The sequence below is a fragment of the Rhinolophus sinicus genome, linkage group LG17 (assembly GCF_036562045.2).
Source record: "Rhinolophus sinicus isolate RSC01 linkage group LG17, ASM3656204v1, whole genome shotgun sequence".
Lineage (NCBI taxonomy): Eukaryota > Metazoa > Chordata > Mammalia > Chiroptera > Rhinolophidae > Rhinolophus > Rhinolophus sinicus.
Window position 1 is genome coordinate 8,105,249 of NC_133766.1, and position 18,127 is coordinate 8,123,375.

General features: G+C 43.7%; 1 protein-coding gene across 2 annotated transcripts in view; it reads right to left on the reverse strand.

Moving 5' to 3' along the window:
* The window catches only part of ASTN1 (astrotactin 1), a 290,332-nt gene that overhangs the window by 177,402 nt on the left and 94,803 nt on the right, over window positions 1-18,127 (reverse strand). For both annotated transcript variants that reach the window (XM_019728222.2, XM_019728300.2), the window contains exon 2: window positions 10,151-10,338. In XM_019728222.2, coding sequence (XP_019583781.2) covers window positions 10,151-10,338 — 188 coding nt within the window. The remainder of the gene's footprint in view (window positions 1-10,150; window positions 10,339-18,127) is intronic.

The following is an 18,127-nucleotide window of genomic DNA, read 5'->3' on the forward strand; positions in this document are numbered from 1 at the left end:
TCAAGAGAATCATAAATAGCAAGGCAGCAGCATCGAGAAGCTCCTGACCTCCCCAGCTGCACCAGGGAGACCTCTACGTAACCTGGAGGAGGGCTACTGACATCAGCCTCTCTTGTGGGCAAGACTCTGAATAAACTTTAGCAGAAATGTCACAGCTGATTTTATGAGGCAAGACCTTAAAATGGCTTTGTCCACACTCAGCCTCATCCACAAGGCAGAGAGCTGCCACTAACTCCAAAAGTCCTCACGTTATCAGTCCCACGCAAGCCAACTTTATCATGGCGTATCTGGAAGCATAATTCTACTCCCATGTGTGCAAGTACACATCTATGAGGGATTTCGCTTTAAGGGGCTGTTCTAAAATACCTAGGTTTTTCATAGAAGTCTGTGTGTGTCACAGTTGAAACCAAGCAAGAGCCATCAGGCTCCCAGAGAAGAAAAAAATAGCGTATTTGTTATTTGTATCTTGTTTATACTTCTCTTGTCAAGTCTAAGCATATTTTTGTTTTCATCAACTTTCGTCTTCTCTAAACCCTTTAGTACCTCTCAGGAGAGGCGAATGTGCTTGCATGTCACCCGAATTGGTGAATACCATATGCCTTGAACTTGGTATATAGCAAGGACAATCTTTGTGACAATTATAACCAACCTGTGGGACTCGGATGAAAACTGGCAAAGTATTATCTTTATACTGCAAATAGGATACTATCGTCTCTACCAAGTTGTTGGATTTTAATTTCTTGGCTCTGTAGACAAAATGAGAAAGTACTAGATTAGAGTCAACCCACTATGGCCTCTAGGCCAAATATGGCCCACTGCCTGTATTTATAAAGTTTTACTGGAACACAGCCACAGCCATTCACTTACATATTGTGTACGGCTGCTTTGGCACTGCAATGGCAAGAGTTGGGTAGTTGCAATAGAGCTCCTATGGCTTACAAAGCTGAAAATGTTTACCATGTGGCCTTTTACAGAGCCCCGGTCTAATTTCCTGTAATTATCCATGCTAGTGTTCTCCCTGTGGGCATATAGAGCTGACTACATCTACTGTACCCAAATCTAGTCTGTCTCCAGCCAAAGCCCATAGGTGTGGGTTTGAGGTTGTACTTAAAGACAAACATCAGGTCTTTGAGAGAATCCCAAAGCTTTAGAGAGGGGCAGAAGGCGAGGGGGAGACAGCGTGACCTAGAGGAAAGAATGGCATTACGAGTAAGAATCTGAGTGTTTCCACCAATAATGGCCACGAACATCACCTACCATTCATTCCATGTCTTCTTTTCCCTGTTGTGAATGTAATAACAATGTGTGTGTGTGTGGATACCTGAGCAGGAAAGGAATTCCCATAATGACATCATTTGACTTGATAAAAATAAATAAATTAGTGAAGTTCTTCCAGGGAAGCTGGGATTATTATCCTAAACCACAATGTAGCCAGCTGCCAGGAAACCCTATAAACAGTGAAACATCAGTGGCTTCACGATGCCCTGGGTGTACATGACCACATCCCAGCTTCGTGATGGGCTCGTTCTGTTGCCCTGATGCCCCTAATTGCTTTGGTCTTTTCCCTGAGCACAACTCTTCTAGGACGCCTCCAAGAGGTTGCTATGATCCCAGCTGCTTTCCTGCCTCCCTAAGGTCCGTGGGCCCCTGTGTAACACACTGCATACAGAACTGTTACGGGCAGCTTACATGACACCCCGAGAGTTTACCTGGTTAATATTTACTAGGCACTTCCCTGGGCCGGGCATTGTAGGAAGTGCTTATTAAAAATCACCTCCCTTAATCATCAAAACAGCCTGTGAAGTAGAATCTATTATTATTCCCATTTTATAGATGAGGACAGTGAGTTAAGAGAGATTAAGCAATGAGGCCAAAGTCACTAGAAAATCGAGTAAGTGTAGAATTAGGATTTAAATGGGTCTCTCTGGCAGCAAAGGCCTCGCTATAAACCACCTCACTAAACTTCAACACAATAGACCTGTAGTCCTCAGTGACTTCTCAATGACCTCTGCTCAGAGCCACCTCAGGCTTCTTTGCAATGCTGGATCATGTTGCCCAACCCAGCTCTTCGCCTTTGGAAGTGTCTCAGAGACTCCTCCATGACAACATCTGGCCCAGATGTCTATGTGGTGTCCCGATCTTCATCTAGTGCAGGGTTTCTGCTGCTCTAGCTAAAAGAAGCAAAGCGATTCCACGGCCCAAAGAACTGGAGAAACCAGCCGACCCTCTTGCCACCAAGCAGCAGAGTCTTCCAGAACACTGAAGTCTGAAGTCAGATACACTTGCCTGGCTCCACCTGTGTGGCCTGGCTTCTCTGATTTGCTTTCTCTGGGTCTCAGAGTTGCACATCTGAAAAGTGGGGGGACTCCTATCTAAGTTCACCAAGTTGCTACGGGAACGGATGGATATGAGGCATGAAAACAATCTCACCCATTGCCTGGGACACAGTGAGAGAAGTGACAGCTTCACTACTATGACTATCACCAGTTCTTAATACTGATTTAAATCCTGCAGCAATTATGACTCCTACTTTCCAAAGGGTCTTCAGGGACTTGGGGAACTAAGTACTTAAAAGTAAAGTGTTGGCTTCTATAGCAAGCGCGTTAAATTGTTGAACAGAATATTACATCTGTTTTCCTCGCAGTCTGGAAAAAATGGGGGTAACTTAAGGCCTCTGTGAGCTTCAAGAAAGAGAAGAACAGACTTGTGAAGACCATGTAAAGAATGGAAAAGGAGGGAGAAGACAGTATACCCCACCTCGCTCTAAGTTCTGCCAAAGGCCATCTTTAAAGGGTAAGTATTAATAATATGATTAAATGTTCCTTGAAAGCAGAATCTAGTATTATTAATTGTCTATCGCTTTAGAAGCTTAAAAAAAAAAAAGTACCTGAAGCCTGACAGATATTGTTAAGTGAAAAAAATCGGTATCTAAATGAATAAACGAGTCAATGATTCTTTTAGGTCAATAAGTCAATAATATGTTTAAAATGCTTTTTTCGTTTCTAAAAATTTACTCCCAAAGTGTAAAAATAGGTGTATGAAGAAGCCTAAGTTTATTGCTACATGACTTTCACAATTGTAGAGTTGGAAGTCCCCAACTACCCTCTTCCCTTCCCTGCCAATAAACCCACTGCCAGCTGTGAGGTGCCATGGCTGAAGCCAAGGTTAGCAGGTGGGTTTAGCTGAGCTGAACAGAATATGAGCTTTTGGGGTTAGCTGCCTGGGGTAGCTCCAGAAAGAAATATCTGTGTTCCACCTTGGTTGTAGGTCCTATTGCTCATAGAACTATTAGGTTTGAGGTAGAAATGGGGAAAAGTGTCAGATGAGTCTTGGCAGACAGAAGTCAACAAAACAACAAAAGCTGGCAAGAGGACATGTAATCAATATATACTGGGCATCCCTACAGGTCAGGATCTGAGCTGGGTGCTTCTGAGAGAACAGAGTCTAGACTTTGCCAACTGCCTCTATTCAAATCCTGGCTCTGCAACCTAGTCGTCATTTAACTTTAGGTAAGTTATTTAGCATAGCTGGCCCTCAGTCCCTTCCTCGGTAAAATGAGGCAATAACGAACCATACCTTGTGGTGCTGCGATGAAAATAAAAAATAAGCTAATAGATACTGAAAGTACTTGTTAGAGTAGTGTCTGGCACATAGTAAGTACCAAATGAGATGATGATGATGATATCTTTCGAGCCTCCTAAATTTCTACAAGGCAGGTGGCGGGAGTCCCCTTGTACTGACCAAGTAAGTCACGCAATCATGACTTCTTGGCCTCTACTAAAGGAAGTAGTTTCTAGCTGTACCAGGAGTAGGAAGTGGTCATTTTCTGTGCCACAGAAGGCAGCCTCCTCAGAACCATAGCCCACAGGAGGTTGGGATGACATCTACCTATGAGATAACTTGACAGGAAAAGCTCTGAACAAACAGCAACTGTGGCAGCTAAGGTAGAGCCATCTGCTTCTGTCCCTAAGGAGGAAGAATAAGGAAGTGTGGCGGGGTGGGGGCGCAGGGGGAGCAGGGCATCTGACAGCTGTAGGAACAAAGTTATAAACAATGTAAGACTGACAGAAGTCAGGAGGGAACCCAAGTGAGATGACTCGATAAGCAAGTGGAAAGTGCAAACGTACCAAAGCACTGAAATGGGGTGGGGGGGATTTACAGAGCAGACTGGACAAAGGAACTAACCCACAGCAACATGACCAATAAAAACAGGTGTGGAAGAGTCAGGCCACACGCTGCTGAGACTGGGGGCTGACAAGGTGGCTTGGAACCTGTACCACCCTCCAGTTCCAGGCTTCATGAAATTCTGCTCTGGGCTTTTTTGTTTTTTGTTTGTTTGTTTTTTAATATCAGAGGATTGCTGTCTCCCTTACCCCTGTATGAATTTCTATAGTAAAACTCTATTATGTGACATATAGATGATGAATTACAGAATTGTACACCTGAAATCTATGTAACTTGGGGTAACCATTGTCACCCCAATAACCTTTAATTAAAAAACAAAAAACAAACAAACTCGGTTACAGAGAAGGCCCAAGTGCGTCTCCATTGTTTAAAACTGAAAAGCCGAAGCAATGCATCCATTTCACAGATGAGGTAATGAAGCCTCCAAAAAGGTCAGCAAAGTCCCTAAAGTGGTAAAACCAGGATCCAAAGCCTGCCTTCCACGTCTAAACCCGTGATTCTTTCCACTGCACCCCAGCTCCCACTCTACAGGAATACTTGAGGGCAGCAACAAGACGGGCCAGCCAAGTAACTGAATGGCTAACGGACTCACATATACCTGCAAACGATGCACAGCCAAACCATGGTGCCCGGTGAGAAGCTGTGCAAGCGAAACCCTCCCACGGCATGTGGAGCAGCCCCCAAAAGACCCTGACATCGCTGGTCTTTTGCACGTCAGTCTTCAGAGACCACCCAAAAGCAAAGAGAGTTTTGTTTTGAGGGCTCTTATTGATTACTTGAGGGCCTGCCCACTGTTTTCCTAATGGAAGGCCTAGTACATCATAAAGACTGGAAGGTGGGCAGTAAGACCAGTAAGTCAGCCCAGCCCCATGACAGATGGCTTAAATGGCTACAAAAGTTCCTTGCACTGAATCAGGACCTGTCTTTTGGTACCTTCCAATTTATTACTCCAGTTCTGTCCTTTGTGGTAACACGTGACACGTCTAAAGTCCTCCATTTGTTTCTTAAAGATCAGAAGGACTGGCTGCGATAAATGAGGGCCTCCGTTACAACCACACAAATAATATCAATTGACAATAAAGATGCAAAAGTGACCCCGATTAATGAATTTGCTAATGAATTCTTGTAACAGATGTTTCCGGAGGCAAAAGGTGCTGACAGATAAAAGTCTCTAGCCCTCTGTCCTGTGCCCACGGACACTTAATAGGTACCTGATGGTCTCGGTGGCACATAGTGGTGACCCCGCGTGGAACTGCTCCTCTCTGCCCTGGAAATGGCTGGGCTTTAGGAGTGAAATGAAGACAGTTCACGCAAAGTAACACATGGCACTCAGGTAGCTGGACTGAACTCTCACGGAACAGTGATAGCATGATGGGTCCTTTGGCACAAAGTGGTGTGCAGTCTTGGAAACACGATCTCGGAGGTTCCTGTATGTGTCCCCTGGGCTTTGTACTTAACTCAGGCCCAAATGCTACTTCCCCAAACTGGAAGTCCCCTAGAGTGTCCCTTCTGGTTCTTGCATTCTGGACTCTACAATAGAACACGTGGTCTCTTTTGTCCAAGGAACAAAAGAGAACCTTGTTCTCTCCATTGGTTCTCCCTAAAGAAAACTATGTCTCGGGCTCACCTGGGGCTCCCAGAAACAAGGAGCCTAGGAGCCAGCAGCCAAAGGCCACCGGAGCCTGAGGTTACTGGGCAATGGGCTCTACACAGGGGGGGCCAGAGCAGCACCCACGCTTGAGCGATGGGCTCGATTCACACCCTCAGGGGGATAGACAAATGCTCAAAGAGTTTTCTTTTTTCCACAGTTGTGAATTGTGCCTGAGGAGGCTGAACTATGAACGATATCATCTACCAGTTGGAATTATCACCACAAAATATATATCAAACTGATAGAGCCTTTTGAAAGGCTATTTTCTGTGAAAAATGCACTTAACCAACCTATATACACATACGGAGTCTATTAACACCGCCATCCTTAATTACAAAGATGAAATATATAGATAATACATTAAAATTCTTTATACATCATTAAATTCCTTTATATACTTTAAGAAGAAAATGTAGATCATACGGTAAATTAGCAAAAGTGAAATATGGAAATTTAAATCCACACAAAGTCTGAATATCTGATGGAAAGCCATTTTAAAACCTGATCTTCTATGGAAAAAACAATCTTCTTATTACTGAAGAATTCCTTGATTTCTGGTTTAAACTCACACATTAATTTTCATTTGATGATTTTGCTTTTACTTATTCAAAAGTTTGCAAAAGAGTATCCTTGTGTACTTTTGTAGCTTTAAATGTCAATTATCTTACAGAATTTGAAATAAATCTCCAGCCAAGTCTGAATCATACAGGAGGTTAAAATACATCTTTTGACCCTCAAAGCAGTGATATAAGATTTCTGGAGGAAAATCCAATTAGTCTACCCAAGGAAGAATGGGACCATTTTGGCAAAAATAATTCAAAAATTTTAGGATGTGATTGTAAAAAAGGAAAAGCAAAAGGTTTTTCGAAGTTTTAAATTGCCAAGTTCCCAGCTGCCGTATTGGTTTTATGAAAGCCCATGAATTTTGCTGATGGTATATTTATACTGGGCATGGTGGAAAAAAAGGACCGACTGATTCTTATTCATCCAGGGTTATAGAGATACAAAAAAAGATTTCCCTTTGCTTCTCATTCTCTCATTGCTTATATGTTGTGTTTAAAACAAACCATGGTAAATGCAAAATACAAAAATAAACAGTGGTCTCTGCACTGAGGCAAGATGGATGAGAAAAGTGTAAATACAAAAAGAGAGAAACGTAAACTTCAAGGTTTTCATAGAACCATTAATTCCCTCTGCTCATATTGGAAATACTTAGCGTTATCAGTTAAGCTTTTAAAGATACATTTTCTTTACAAGAGAGAAGAGGTTAGGTGTATTCATGTTTTGATAATCACCTTCACTTTTCTCTTTTTTGAATTATGCTAATTGGGTCCAAACTAAAACTGTATCAATAGCAATCATTATAGTTCATGAAAAATCACCCTGCTATTGTTATTTCATAACTAACAGGGTTTAGGTAGTGCGATTTTGTTTAAGTGCATTTCGCTGCCCAACACTGCTATTAGTCAAAGGATTTTGCTATCTTCTTATACTTAACAATGCTCTCATTCTGGATGCCTCAAATGGCTGCCTACTTTACCTCCAAAAGACATGGTATAAAAAGCTATCAGATAAAGTCTACCAATCTCTTAAGAAGAAGCCATGACAGTCTCTAGGAACCATATCTTCAAACAGGATACCCTCAGGCTTGATTTCTAAGGTGACAGCAGATTCACAACTTCAGATTTTGAAACTGTTTTTAGAATAGACTCTTAAGGAAAGGAGAGGTAGTGCGTGAGGAGAGTGTGTGGTGTGGACTGGGAATGGAGGAAGGTGAGACAGCGAGCTGGGCTGCAGGAGCTGTCACTGTCCCCACCTTCTCTGACGAGGATGGGAGGGAGTACTCACATTTCAGTTCGCCTCAGGGGCCCGATTCTCCTGCAGAAGTCAAAGGACTTCCCAAAATTTTCATGGACATGTGGGCATATCCAAGAGGCCAAGCCAGAGAATGTTCACCCTCACCCTTTGCCCTTCTAACCTCCACCTCCTCCAGCCTCATTGAAAAAAATATAATTCAAATAAAGCTGAAGAAATAATACTTCCCATTTTATTTGGGCAACAGAACGTCAATGTTGGTCGGCCATGGGCAACCAGTAGCATATGAAGGAAAGATCTAAGACAGCGGTCTAAGGCAGACTTTTGTCCTCTTTCCAGTTCAGTGCACATTGTCCATTAACCCCTAGCTGGGAGGTGGGGGGGGGGGTGAAGGGGGTGCGGGTCTCAAAAAAAAAAAAAAAAAGAAAGAAAATTAAAGCATTCATAATGTGGGGTTTCTCATAGGGGCTGTTCTATTTTAAGGGTACAACCTATCTCCTCACTTTTGATGGCATCGTTGATCAGCATATTTCTGTCTTCACTGCCACCCATCCCCACAACCATGTACGTGCGTGCACACATGCACGCACAAATATACTTCTCTAGAGAACTTATTGGAGAGCCTCATTCTGAGGCTAGACAGCGGGGTCTTTGCTACACTCAAGATAAGATGTAGCAACGAGGACAAGCTTTACAACGTCTCTCCGTGGACCCTCACACTACTCCCCCAGCCCCCCCACTACACACATCTTCTGACACATTGCCTGTATGAACATCTTGTATTCAGGACTTTCTTTCAGACAGAATCACACCTAGTATTAGCGCTTGGGACTCTCTACACACTTTTCTTCACCTGAAGCTTTTCTTTGGTATGACAAAGATTGGTTCTTTGAAGTGGTCTTGGACTAAAAGAAACAAAAGAAAAACCACCCATGACTAGGACTGCTTTCCACATTGGCGGGAGGATGTGGATGGCTGGTGGGAAGTCCATCATCATGCCCTTCTCTTCAATCAGCTCAGATCATAATTTTGAAGGCAATGTGGCTTCGATATCCATCATCCCAGTCAATGCCACAGCTGACCCGGTTGATCACCCTGATCTCACCACTCGCTGGAAACTGAGAAGACAACCTTCTCTGAGAGAGGAAACGCTGGTCTTTGATTAAGGATGTACAGGTACTGTACCTCTCATGTTATAAACCTCAATTAATGTGTAAATGGGAACCATAACAATCTCACTTACCTGGCTGCCTTCCAGCATAGCTGAACATGGAGGTTTACCATTTGCTACTCAAAAACTCTTTTCTTGACCATATACTTTAAATAAGTAGCCTGTATATACATCTATCAAGCCAGTTATTTGTGGGGATACTGGCTGAGGAAGAAATGGAAGGCTGACATTCTCAGATTTCATCAGAGATCTTATGGGGAGACACTTGATGCCAAATATTTAGAGAGCGGAAATTGTTATGTATCTAAACTGTGCTCAGTTTCCTTCAGTCTGCTACACAAAACTAAACAGCATGTAGTTATGGTACCAGAGTAACAGATTAGACCAGGACCTAGACTGGTTCTCAGCTGAGTTTCCTCATAATAAAATAGTCCATGCCCTCCATACACATGGTTCAAGCTTAATCAGTCAAGCCTCAACCTGCCTTCAGGCGAGGAGCAAATGTTTTGCTTTTACCAACATAATATTAATATATAAAACACCAAATGAAACAAGTATTTTCTATCTCCACTAGGATATTCATTCATCTATTCCACAAATATGTATTAAGCATTAACTATGTGAATTAAGCAATAAGTGCTAAGGATACATCAGTGAACAAAGAACCACAGAAGAAAACCCCTGACTGCCATTGTAGCACTTACTTTCTAGTGAGATTCTAAAACAGAAGCTTCTAGAATTTTAGGAAGAATCTTCAAAGTTTTCTGAGGAAGAATCTTCTAATCTTTTTAATAAGTTCTGAATAGGGGAAGGGATGCTGATAGTGAAGTTTCTGAACTGGGCTAGAGGGAGGGACTAGTACCCATTAATATGACCTTTATTGTAAGAAGAGAGAAAGCCAGGATGCTGCCTTTCTCCTGGGTGGGAGAAGAGAGAAGAGGGCTTGGTAGCAGCAAACAGCTTGGCAATCCAGTCATTCAGCAAATATTTATGGAGCAACTACTACAAGAGTCTGACCTACTAGGTGACTAAATCCTTTCTAAGAAAATCCACTGCCTCCATCTGATATTCTTGATGCTTTGTAAGTTACTCCACATCTAGGCATGTCCCTAAGGAGAACAGTTGGCTAGTGGTTCTATAGCAATAACTGCAACTTTTACTTATACCACAGGTGGAGGCATTTCCCATAAATGGAAAATTCACTCGTTAACGTGATCAATGATCATTATGGCATTGGGACTTGTAGAGCTATGTCTGGGGCACCAAGACTCTTAAGGTCAAGGTAATATAAGCTATGGCCTGAGAGGCTACGGCCACGCTGCTCTTACCATGACTGAGATATGCAGGATCCGCAGCTCCTCTTCTGCTGACTCATGCTGGGGTTCTTCGGTTGGGTCTTGTCCAAGGAGGCTCGGGGCACCATCTTGGTGATGGATATGAAAAAGCAAAGTGCCATTCTCCAGCCACTGCTGCCTCCAGCGTACCAGAGGGATGTCCTCCGTGTTGCCTGAAATCTCTAGAGGACAAACACCAAAGGCACAGGTCAGAATTCTTCCTGTACCAGTCGGAATCTTCTTATTCATCTCCTCCTAGGCCTGGGTCCTGATTAGCCAGAGTCAGCTGAGAACAACACAGAGTTCCAACTACATTAGGTCAGCTCCAAGTCTCAAGGAAGGGAAGAGACGCTGAGAAGAAGAGAATTATCCCCCATAGGTCTTGGCACCATAATCTAGTGCGTCAGCCTCTCACCCATTGAGAAAAATACCAAGGTAAAAATTCAAGTTCTTCCCCATATATCTATGACCAGCAGCATCCTTTACCCAGCACAGTTTGAATACCCTCATCGCCCCTCGAGGTAAATACAAGGTTGTTTTCCTCTTGTACATTTGAAAGTGTGAGTTCTCTAGCAATTACTCCTAGACACACCAGTGACTCCACCAAGGAGAGGGTTGGTAATTACTAGTCAGAGAACTGGCACTTACGGAACAGCCCTGGGAGGTTACTGCAGAACAACTGGGGCTGACAGGTTATTTCAAAAAAGACAATTATTTGCTGCATAGCCCAGTGGAGATGTCTGCCACTTGCTGTGGCAGGTAAAATAATGTGTTAATTTCCTCTAATTTTTCTCTTTATTTTTGCAGAGCAGAGGTGGTGTACATGGAGAGGGTGGTGAAGAAGTGGGCGCTCATCCCAGACACAAGCACTCACCTGCTCTCAGGACTCTAGATTGAGGCACTAGACTGTGATCATCAAATTAATAACAAAATCCCACAAACCTACTATACGCTTCACACTGTAGATGCTATGGTACGGTTGCAAAAGTGCACCGTTATGCGTTCCTAAGTGACATCATATCACAGCCTTGAGACATTCCACAGTAGAGACACCGGGTTAACCTAGCCTCCCCTGAACTTCATCTGGCCCCCAAACTATCAGTTTCCTTAACAACTGTTACTAGCTGAGGGAACGGATGTTATACTGAACACACTTTGGTAGAGTTTTGCTTTATAAAACTTCATTTTTGAAAGTCATTGCTTCTTCTCCCAAAATGTATCACCTTTGACAAAAAAAAAAAAAAAAATTCCATAGACATAAAAAAGATGTAATAAGACACATTTAGAGAGTATTCTCATCAAGTACCACAACCACAAAAAGGATAGCAATTTTAAGTATTTATGGAGTTTATAAATATCTTTCACTATTTGTGTGAGGGCTTTATTTACTTACATATTTATTCATTAATTTAACAGACACATAGTGGGTATGTGTTAGGCACGAGACACTGCTCTAGGCACGAAAATACTAATGTAAATGAGGCCCTCAACAAGTTCTCTAAAGTAATCTGCCATGAATGAACGGGCTAAGGGTTACACCACGTTCCTGGCAAAGTTTCAAGATGGAAAGACTAATCCCATCTGGGTAGCAGGTGAAGAGGGAAGGAAAGTAGCTCCTCAGAAGATGATATTGGTCTCTTGGTCTTGGACCTTGAAGCGTGAATGAGGTTCTGTTTAACAGGTAGATAAGTGGGGAGAGGACATTCAGGCATCAATAGGAGAATGAAGAGCAGGAGAAGGATGAAGAGGAAGAAGAATGTTGGCTGGTCCTGTCAGGGTAGGTCGGTGAGAAGAATCTGGATGAGCCACAATCATGCATGAGCCAGTGCCTAAAAGACACCGATAGGATCCCCTATGTCATCCTACAGACCAGGGTGAAGAGTAAACCTGGAAATGTGAAAGAGGCCCAGCAGGAGCGTCAACAAGGTGATCAGAGTCCCCCTTCATCCACAGCCCCTCTCCCTAATCCCCAGGGGACTCAGTCATCCCAATGGGCACTGGGCTGGTAAGCTGTCCATGCTCTGAGAAGTGACTATCACACGCATCCAGGATGCTGCTGTGGGCACAGGATGTGGGCATGGAGAATCCCCTGCCTCCCAGTCCTGGGTTTCCACAAGCACAACCTGAGTGAGGCCACGACACAAGCGTCTTGATACACCTTTCCTCCAAGGAAGCTCCCGGATGTCCAGGTGAAGAGAAAACCTTGGGCGTGACTCCGAGGGTGCCTACTTAGACCTGCTCAGCCACACCATACGTCCCCTCCAATCACAAACCCTCCTGGACAGCACTTACCTTCCTCCCCACTCATCAAGCCTTCACATCAAAGCACCCGGAAGATTCCTCCTGAGAAATACACCCTCCCACCCAGTCCCTTTCCTGTCATTGCCGTAGAAACCAAACTCCATCTCCTTCTCACCATAGACATAAAAATCACAAGAGCACCTCGCGGCATAATTGAATCACCCAGAGCAGCACACGTCCAGCCTCCCACCCACACCTGCTCTAACCCAGCCTGGGACTTATCCATACATGTGGGTGCCACTTCAGACCTCCCCATAACGAGTCAGAAGGAATCTAGCCCCTCATAGCTCGAAAGCGCTTCACAAAAGCCAGATTTTTATTTCCCTGGAGATCCTCACCAAGTAGGTCAGGCTCATTACCTCTGTTTTAACTGTGGAAACAAAGACGACTAAATACCTAGACCAAGGTCACGCTAGCCTGACAGAGAACAGAGAACAAGACAGATGAGCTTCTAGCGGACACCATCCACCCCAACACACATACCAGACCACCTGACCTTGGATACACAGAGGGAGCAAGCCTTTGAGGAGAAAGACCATGTGCTTTTAGGAGTTTGGTGGTACAGTATTTTAATTTTTTGCATAGGGTTTTAGTATTGCATGGTATTTTATTGCCTGGCGTTTTTTTTTGTTTGTTTGTTTGTTTTTGTTTTTAGTGTTTAGTATTGCATGGCATTTTTTTAAATGGGGCTACAATTTATATACCAAAAAATTAACCCTTTCAAAGTATACAATTCAGTGGTTTTTAAAGTTGTGCAACCATCACCACTCTAATTCCATAACATTTTTTATCAGCCCCTAGAGAAACCCTATATTTATTGACAGTACAAGCCTCTCTGAGGAGGAAGGGTTCTAGGAGTGATGGCACCAAGGAAAGAACAGGTACAGTGAGGGTACTGACCAAGTGCTCCATGGGGAGGTGGGCTGAGAGCACAGCATCTCCGGCCTTGGTTCCAGGCCAGCCCTCTGAACTTCTTGGGCGTTATTTATGCCCATCCCGATGGATGGGGACATCTTGCTTCTGCTCAGAACAGACTCATCACAGAGGACAAAGGGTAAAGGAAGGAGAACCTGCCAGAGAGGGCACTGTCGTTGTTTAGACTCAAGATAATTAAGAAAGGGTGGCTTCCTCCATGGCTTTTTTTCCCTCTCCTGGCAGGACCTGACATGGAAGAGCTAAAATGCTAAACTAGGAACTTATTTACTTACACTATCCCTGGCCTAGGTCAAACAATGAAAAACCACACAGGACACAATAATAAATGTCTTGTGAATTGCATTGCCGAGAGGGCTGAGATGGGAGCTTGGAACATCAATGCAATCACGTTGGTCTGAATGTCAGCAGAATAGCTCAAGAAGAGGAAATGCTCAGAAATTGCTTTACCAACGCAAGCCTGCCCTGAGACTTCCAAGGAGCAAACCGGGAAGGCGATAAAATATTTACTCTAGTCCAAGACCTCCTGAGGGCTGCGGGCCAGGCTCACACAGAGCCTTTGCTACAATGTTCTGAAAAAACAACTGCCAATAGGTGCTTACACAGTCATCTCAAGATACCACAGGTGGCATGAGCACCGAAGTCATCATCACACTTGGGGCTCAGGTCTCCAGGAGACAAAGGGTGCCCTGACTTTTAGAGCGTCCATTCTTCCCCTATACATATCTCAGCACCTCCCAGAATTCTGGAATTGCCTGGAATATACAGAAACTAGGATGTTATTTATTCTTGTACACAACAAATATTGTTGGAGCACACCCTATCTGCCATAGTTAGCCAACTGTGATGCATGACACCTACCCTCAAGGAGCTTTTGATCTAGTAAGAAACTGAAGACAGGGTCATGAATACGTCCTCTAAATAGTAACCGCGATGCTGAATGAGAGGGTGGAACTTGGCTGGCCATAAATCCATGGGAAGGGATAAAATGGGAAGAAACATTGGGGAGCAATTCCAGATGAAGAGAATGGTGTACACAAAGGAACAGCAGCATAATGCGTGTTTACAAAACTGAGGGAGGTCTGGTTATGCTGCAGGCTGGAGGGTATGAAACGGAGGCGTCACGGACTGAAGCTAAAAATTCAGATTGATGTCAACTGTGGAAGCTGTGAACACCAGTTTAAGGGGTTCAGTGTTAAGGGAGAATCACCCACGGTTTTATTAAGCAGAGAAGCGAAGGAAGCCATGACTGAGAAAGATAAAAAAAAGACTCAGACAGAAAGTAGCAAACAGACCAGACTCAATCAGTGTCGCTGGGACTCTGACCCTGTATTCTGAATTGATCAAAATTCTGAACTAGAACCTCAGTGAGCTGCTCAGCTTTGAGTTTGCTCATCTGTATATGGTGGAGCTGTGTAGACAAATTTCGAGATCCTTCTGTGATTTTGACAATCCACAATTTTAATTCCAAAAGGTTGTGCCTCACATGACCACCTAGAAAGGTCATAATTTCAATATTCCAAATAATGTCAAATCTTCTCTTAAGTCTTAACTCTGTATCCCACCTCTCATTTCCCTCTAAGCACACAGTAGACAGGTTTGGAATGACTTGATCACAGTTTTTGAGAGCCAGGCCCATCTTCATATTAGACCTCATGCTGGTGAGAAAGGTTCTCATTCATGCTGGTACAGATATGTGCTTCCTAAAGCAGAAACCCTAGAGCTTCTGCATACAATAGAGAATCTAGATGATCACAACCTGGGCAGGGGAAATCATGCTAGAAAATAATCTAGGATGCAGAAAGGCAGAGGGAAGGAGAATGAGATGAAATCACGTTTAAATTAGCCATTGTCATTGTTCTAATGTTAGCGTGTGTGCTTTGAGCTGCAGCACTGTCGTTTTGTAGGGTTAGTTTAGGACACCCAAAGCTTGCTACAAAAATACCTTTTCCAGGCAGTACAACTCGCACATGACATCCAAGTGCCCTGCTCCTGCTTTAGGCAGTCCCCCGTGCTGACAAGCCCTGAAATGAGCTGCTAAGACAACACATTATGTCAGGATCAGCATATTTTCAAAAGACAACTTCACTGAAGACCGGGTCCATGACTCCCTCTTTCAAAGAATTTAATAATGCAAAGTCAAATTTGGATTGGAACTGGGGAAATTCTCAAAGATCCTTTAATTCACTGAATAACTTCGAGCCTTTTTCACTCCTGGCAAGGCTGAGTTTCAAGCTGAATCCAACTGAGGAGTCACCAGGTGGCTCAGGTGGTGAGCTCAAGCGAGGAAGAAGCATTACTGTGTCAATTCTTAGCCTCACGTTGAAGGCACCTGGTGAAGTGGCCCTGCAGTCTTCCAACATCCAGGGTGACACCTTGCCTAGCTCCAGATTTTCAAACTTGCTATTAATCCTAAAAACCCTCTAACCCAAATCTAAAATGGCTTCTGAGGGGATTCCCCAGAGCAGAGTCAGAAAAGAACTGGATTAATTGGAAGACAAAATGCACTACCACAAAATTTCCTGCTCTTGGGGGGGAGGGGGCGCAGGGTGTCTATGGGTTATTAGGTTTGCTTGGTTGCTTTTCAATTCTATTAAATGTGAACAAACGGCCTGTTTACGAAAGAAATACAAGGGAAGTGGAACATCTCTAAAAATAGAACATAGCCACCCCTCCACCCGATGCTATCTCAGCTGCCATTCTGAGCTTGTGGGATGAGGATTAAGCTCAGAAATTTAATAGTGATCAGCCAACTGTCCAAAACTAAGAATCACAAACGGATCTTGTCCACCAAGGAGACAGGCCTGTGATAGAATTACCCCCTTTTCTTCAATTCTGTTTTACTTTCCTTTTCCCCCAACTCTAATTTTAGATTTTGAAAGATATTGATGGTAGGTCTAGTTTCCCACATGGCTTCATTATGGTCTTCCAACTGAAACTATTAACAGTGACATTAACTTTCACCACCTTCGTAAGAAAATAACCCGCTTCAGTCAAGGGTTAATCACAGTAGAGGATCACTAATTATCCTGCAAATCTTTACCCTGGTATCAAACGTGACCCAAGTCTTTAATGGCAGCCTCTAAAGACCCCAACTTGTTCCATAAACATAATGACAGCAGCACATTAATGTCCTGGCCATCTGTGAAGAAAGATAAGGGACAGATGAAAAACAGACAAAGAAGAAGGATGCAGAGAGCAAGGACAAAGTCAAGAGAAGGGAGGGAAGGAGACTGGCCAGAGAAACAATGTGCCTTGGGCTCAGTTGGCTAGGCTTCTACACCTGTCACCGCAGGGACCAGCTGGGTCTGCAGAGCTCAAGTGATACAATCCTATCTCCCAGAGTGACAGCCACATAAAATAAGGTGCCCTGCTGGGCCTGAATTCAACCAGCACAGATGCCAACTATGATGGTTGGCCTGAAGTTTGTGCCTACATAGACCTGGCTAAATGAACAACAAAATAGGAGACAGCATAGCCAGGAAATCCTTTTGTGAAGATGTCCAGCTGGGAAAGGAACTCTCCCTCTGGTTCCTCTATTCAGCTCACTGCCTGCTGCCACTTACCATCTCATTCTTGTTCCTCTGCCTCCAGAAAGGCTTGAGCAATGGCCACAGAACCATGTGAGCAAAAGCTGTACAACAAAATGGATCATAATTTCAAGAACCTCTCACCCAAAGGAAGCACAGGAGGTTCCGTTTTCAAGGACATTTCTAGAAACTTCTTGACTTGACAAGATTTGGAGTAGAAATTTCCACTTGTGACCAGGAGAAGGATAATTGAATTTCTATTTCCCCTGCTCGGTGACATTTGTTCTCAATAGCAAAAACAAAAGAGCCTAAAGCATTAATGGTCCAGCGATGAGAAACGGAATGGCAGGTGAACGGGCGCCTGGGATGGGAAGCTGGGAGAATGAGGCTCTGTAATCTCTCTGGAGCTCACTTTTATCTTCAAATGACTGGACTAGAAGGTCTCGAAGGACTCCCCAACTCTAACCACGGTATTCAGTGACACAAAACCACACATGGCATTTGACTCTACTTAGACCCCAAATCAGATGCAGGCTAAGTGTATTGCTGCCAACTCGATAAAAATCTCTGTGGAAGTTTTTCCAGTCAGACTTTCCCCCTGGAATTTGGAATGCTTCCAACTCAGTCCAGCCTATCAAGTTATAGAGTAAGGATTGAATATATTGACTCTCCGAATAGTGACCTATGGAAACGCCCATCAGTGGTCCCCAATAAAAAAAGAATCATCCACACATAGATACCGCCAAATGGTTTCCAATGAGTTATTTACCTGTGATCAATTATGTTTATGCAGACAGGGTAGTCTAGATTAAAAAAGATGAAGAAGAAGAAAACTTCGCCTGATTTCTCTCTGCACCCCCTCCCATATCCCTTTTTAGAGCGGTACTCTAAAAATCAGAGATGTTAACATCCTCTAAAGCTACCACTTCTCTTTTTCCAGAAGAGGTTTAAGATGGGCTAAAATGAACCAACAGGGAAAGCAGAAGTGCTGTAAGGGAAAGAAATGAGGACCCTCGATGGTCCATGGTATGTTGTCTGCAGGGGAAGGTGTGGGCAGGAGCTACAGAAAGCCGAGGGTGGCTCTTTAAAGCCACCTTGATGGAAAGCAGTGACACTTTCTGTGGATGTTGCTGGAAGTAGGTCACTGTACGCTACTCTGTGCTGGCATGAATAGCAATCAAGCAACTACACAAACATTCTATTTACC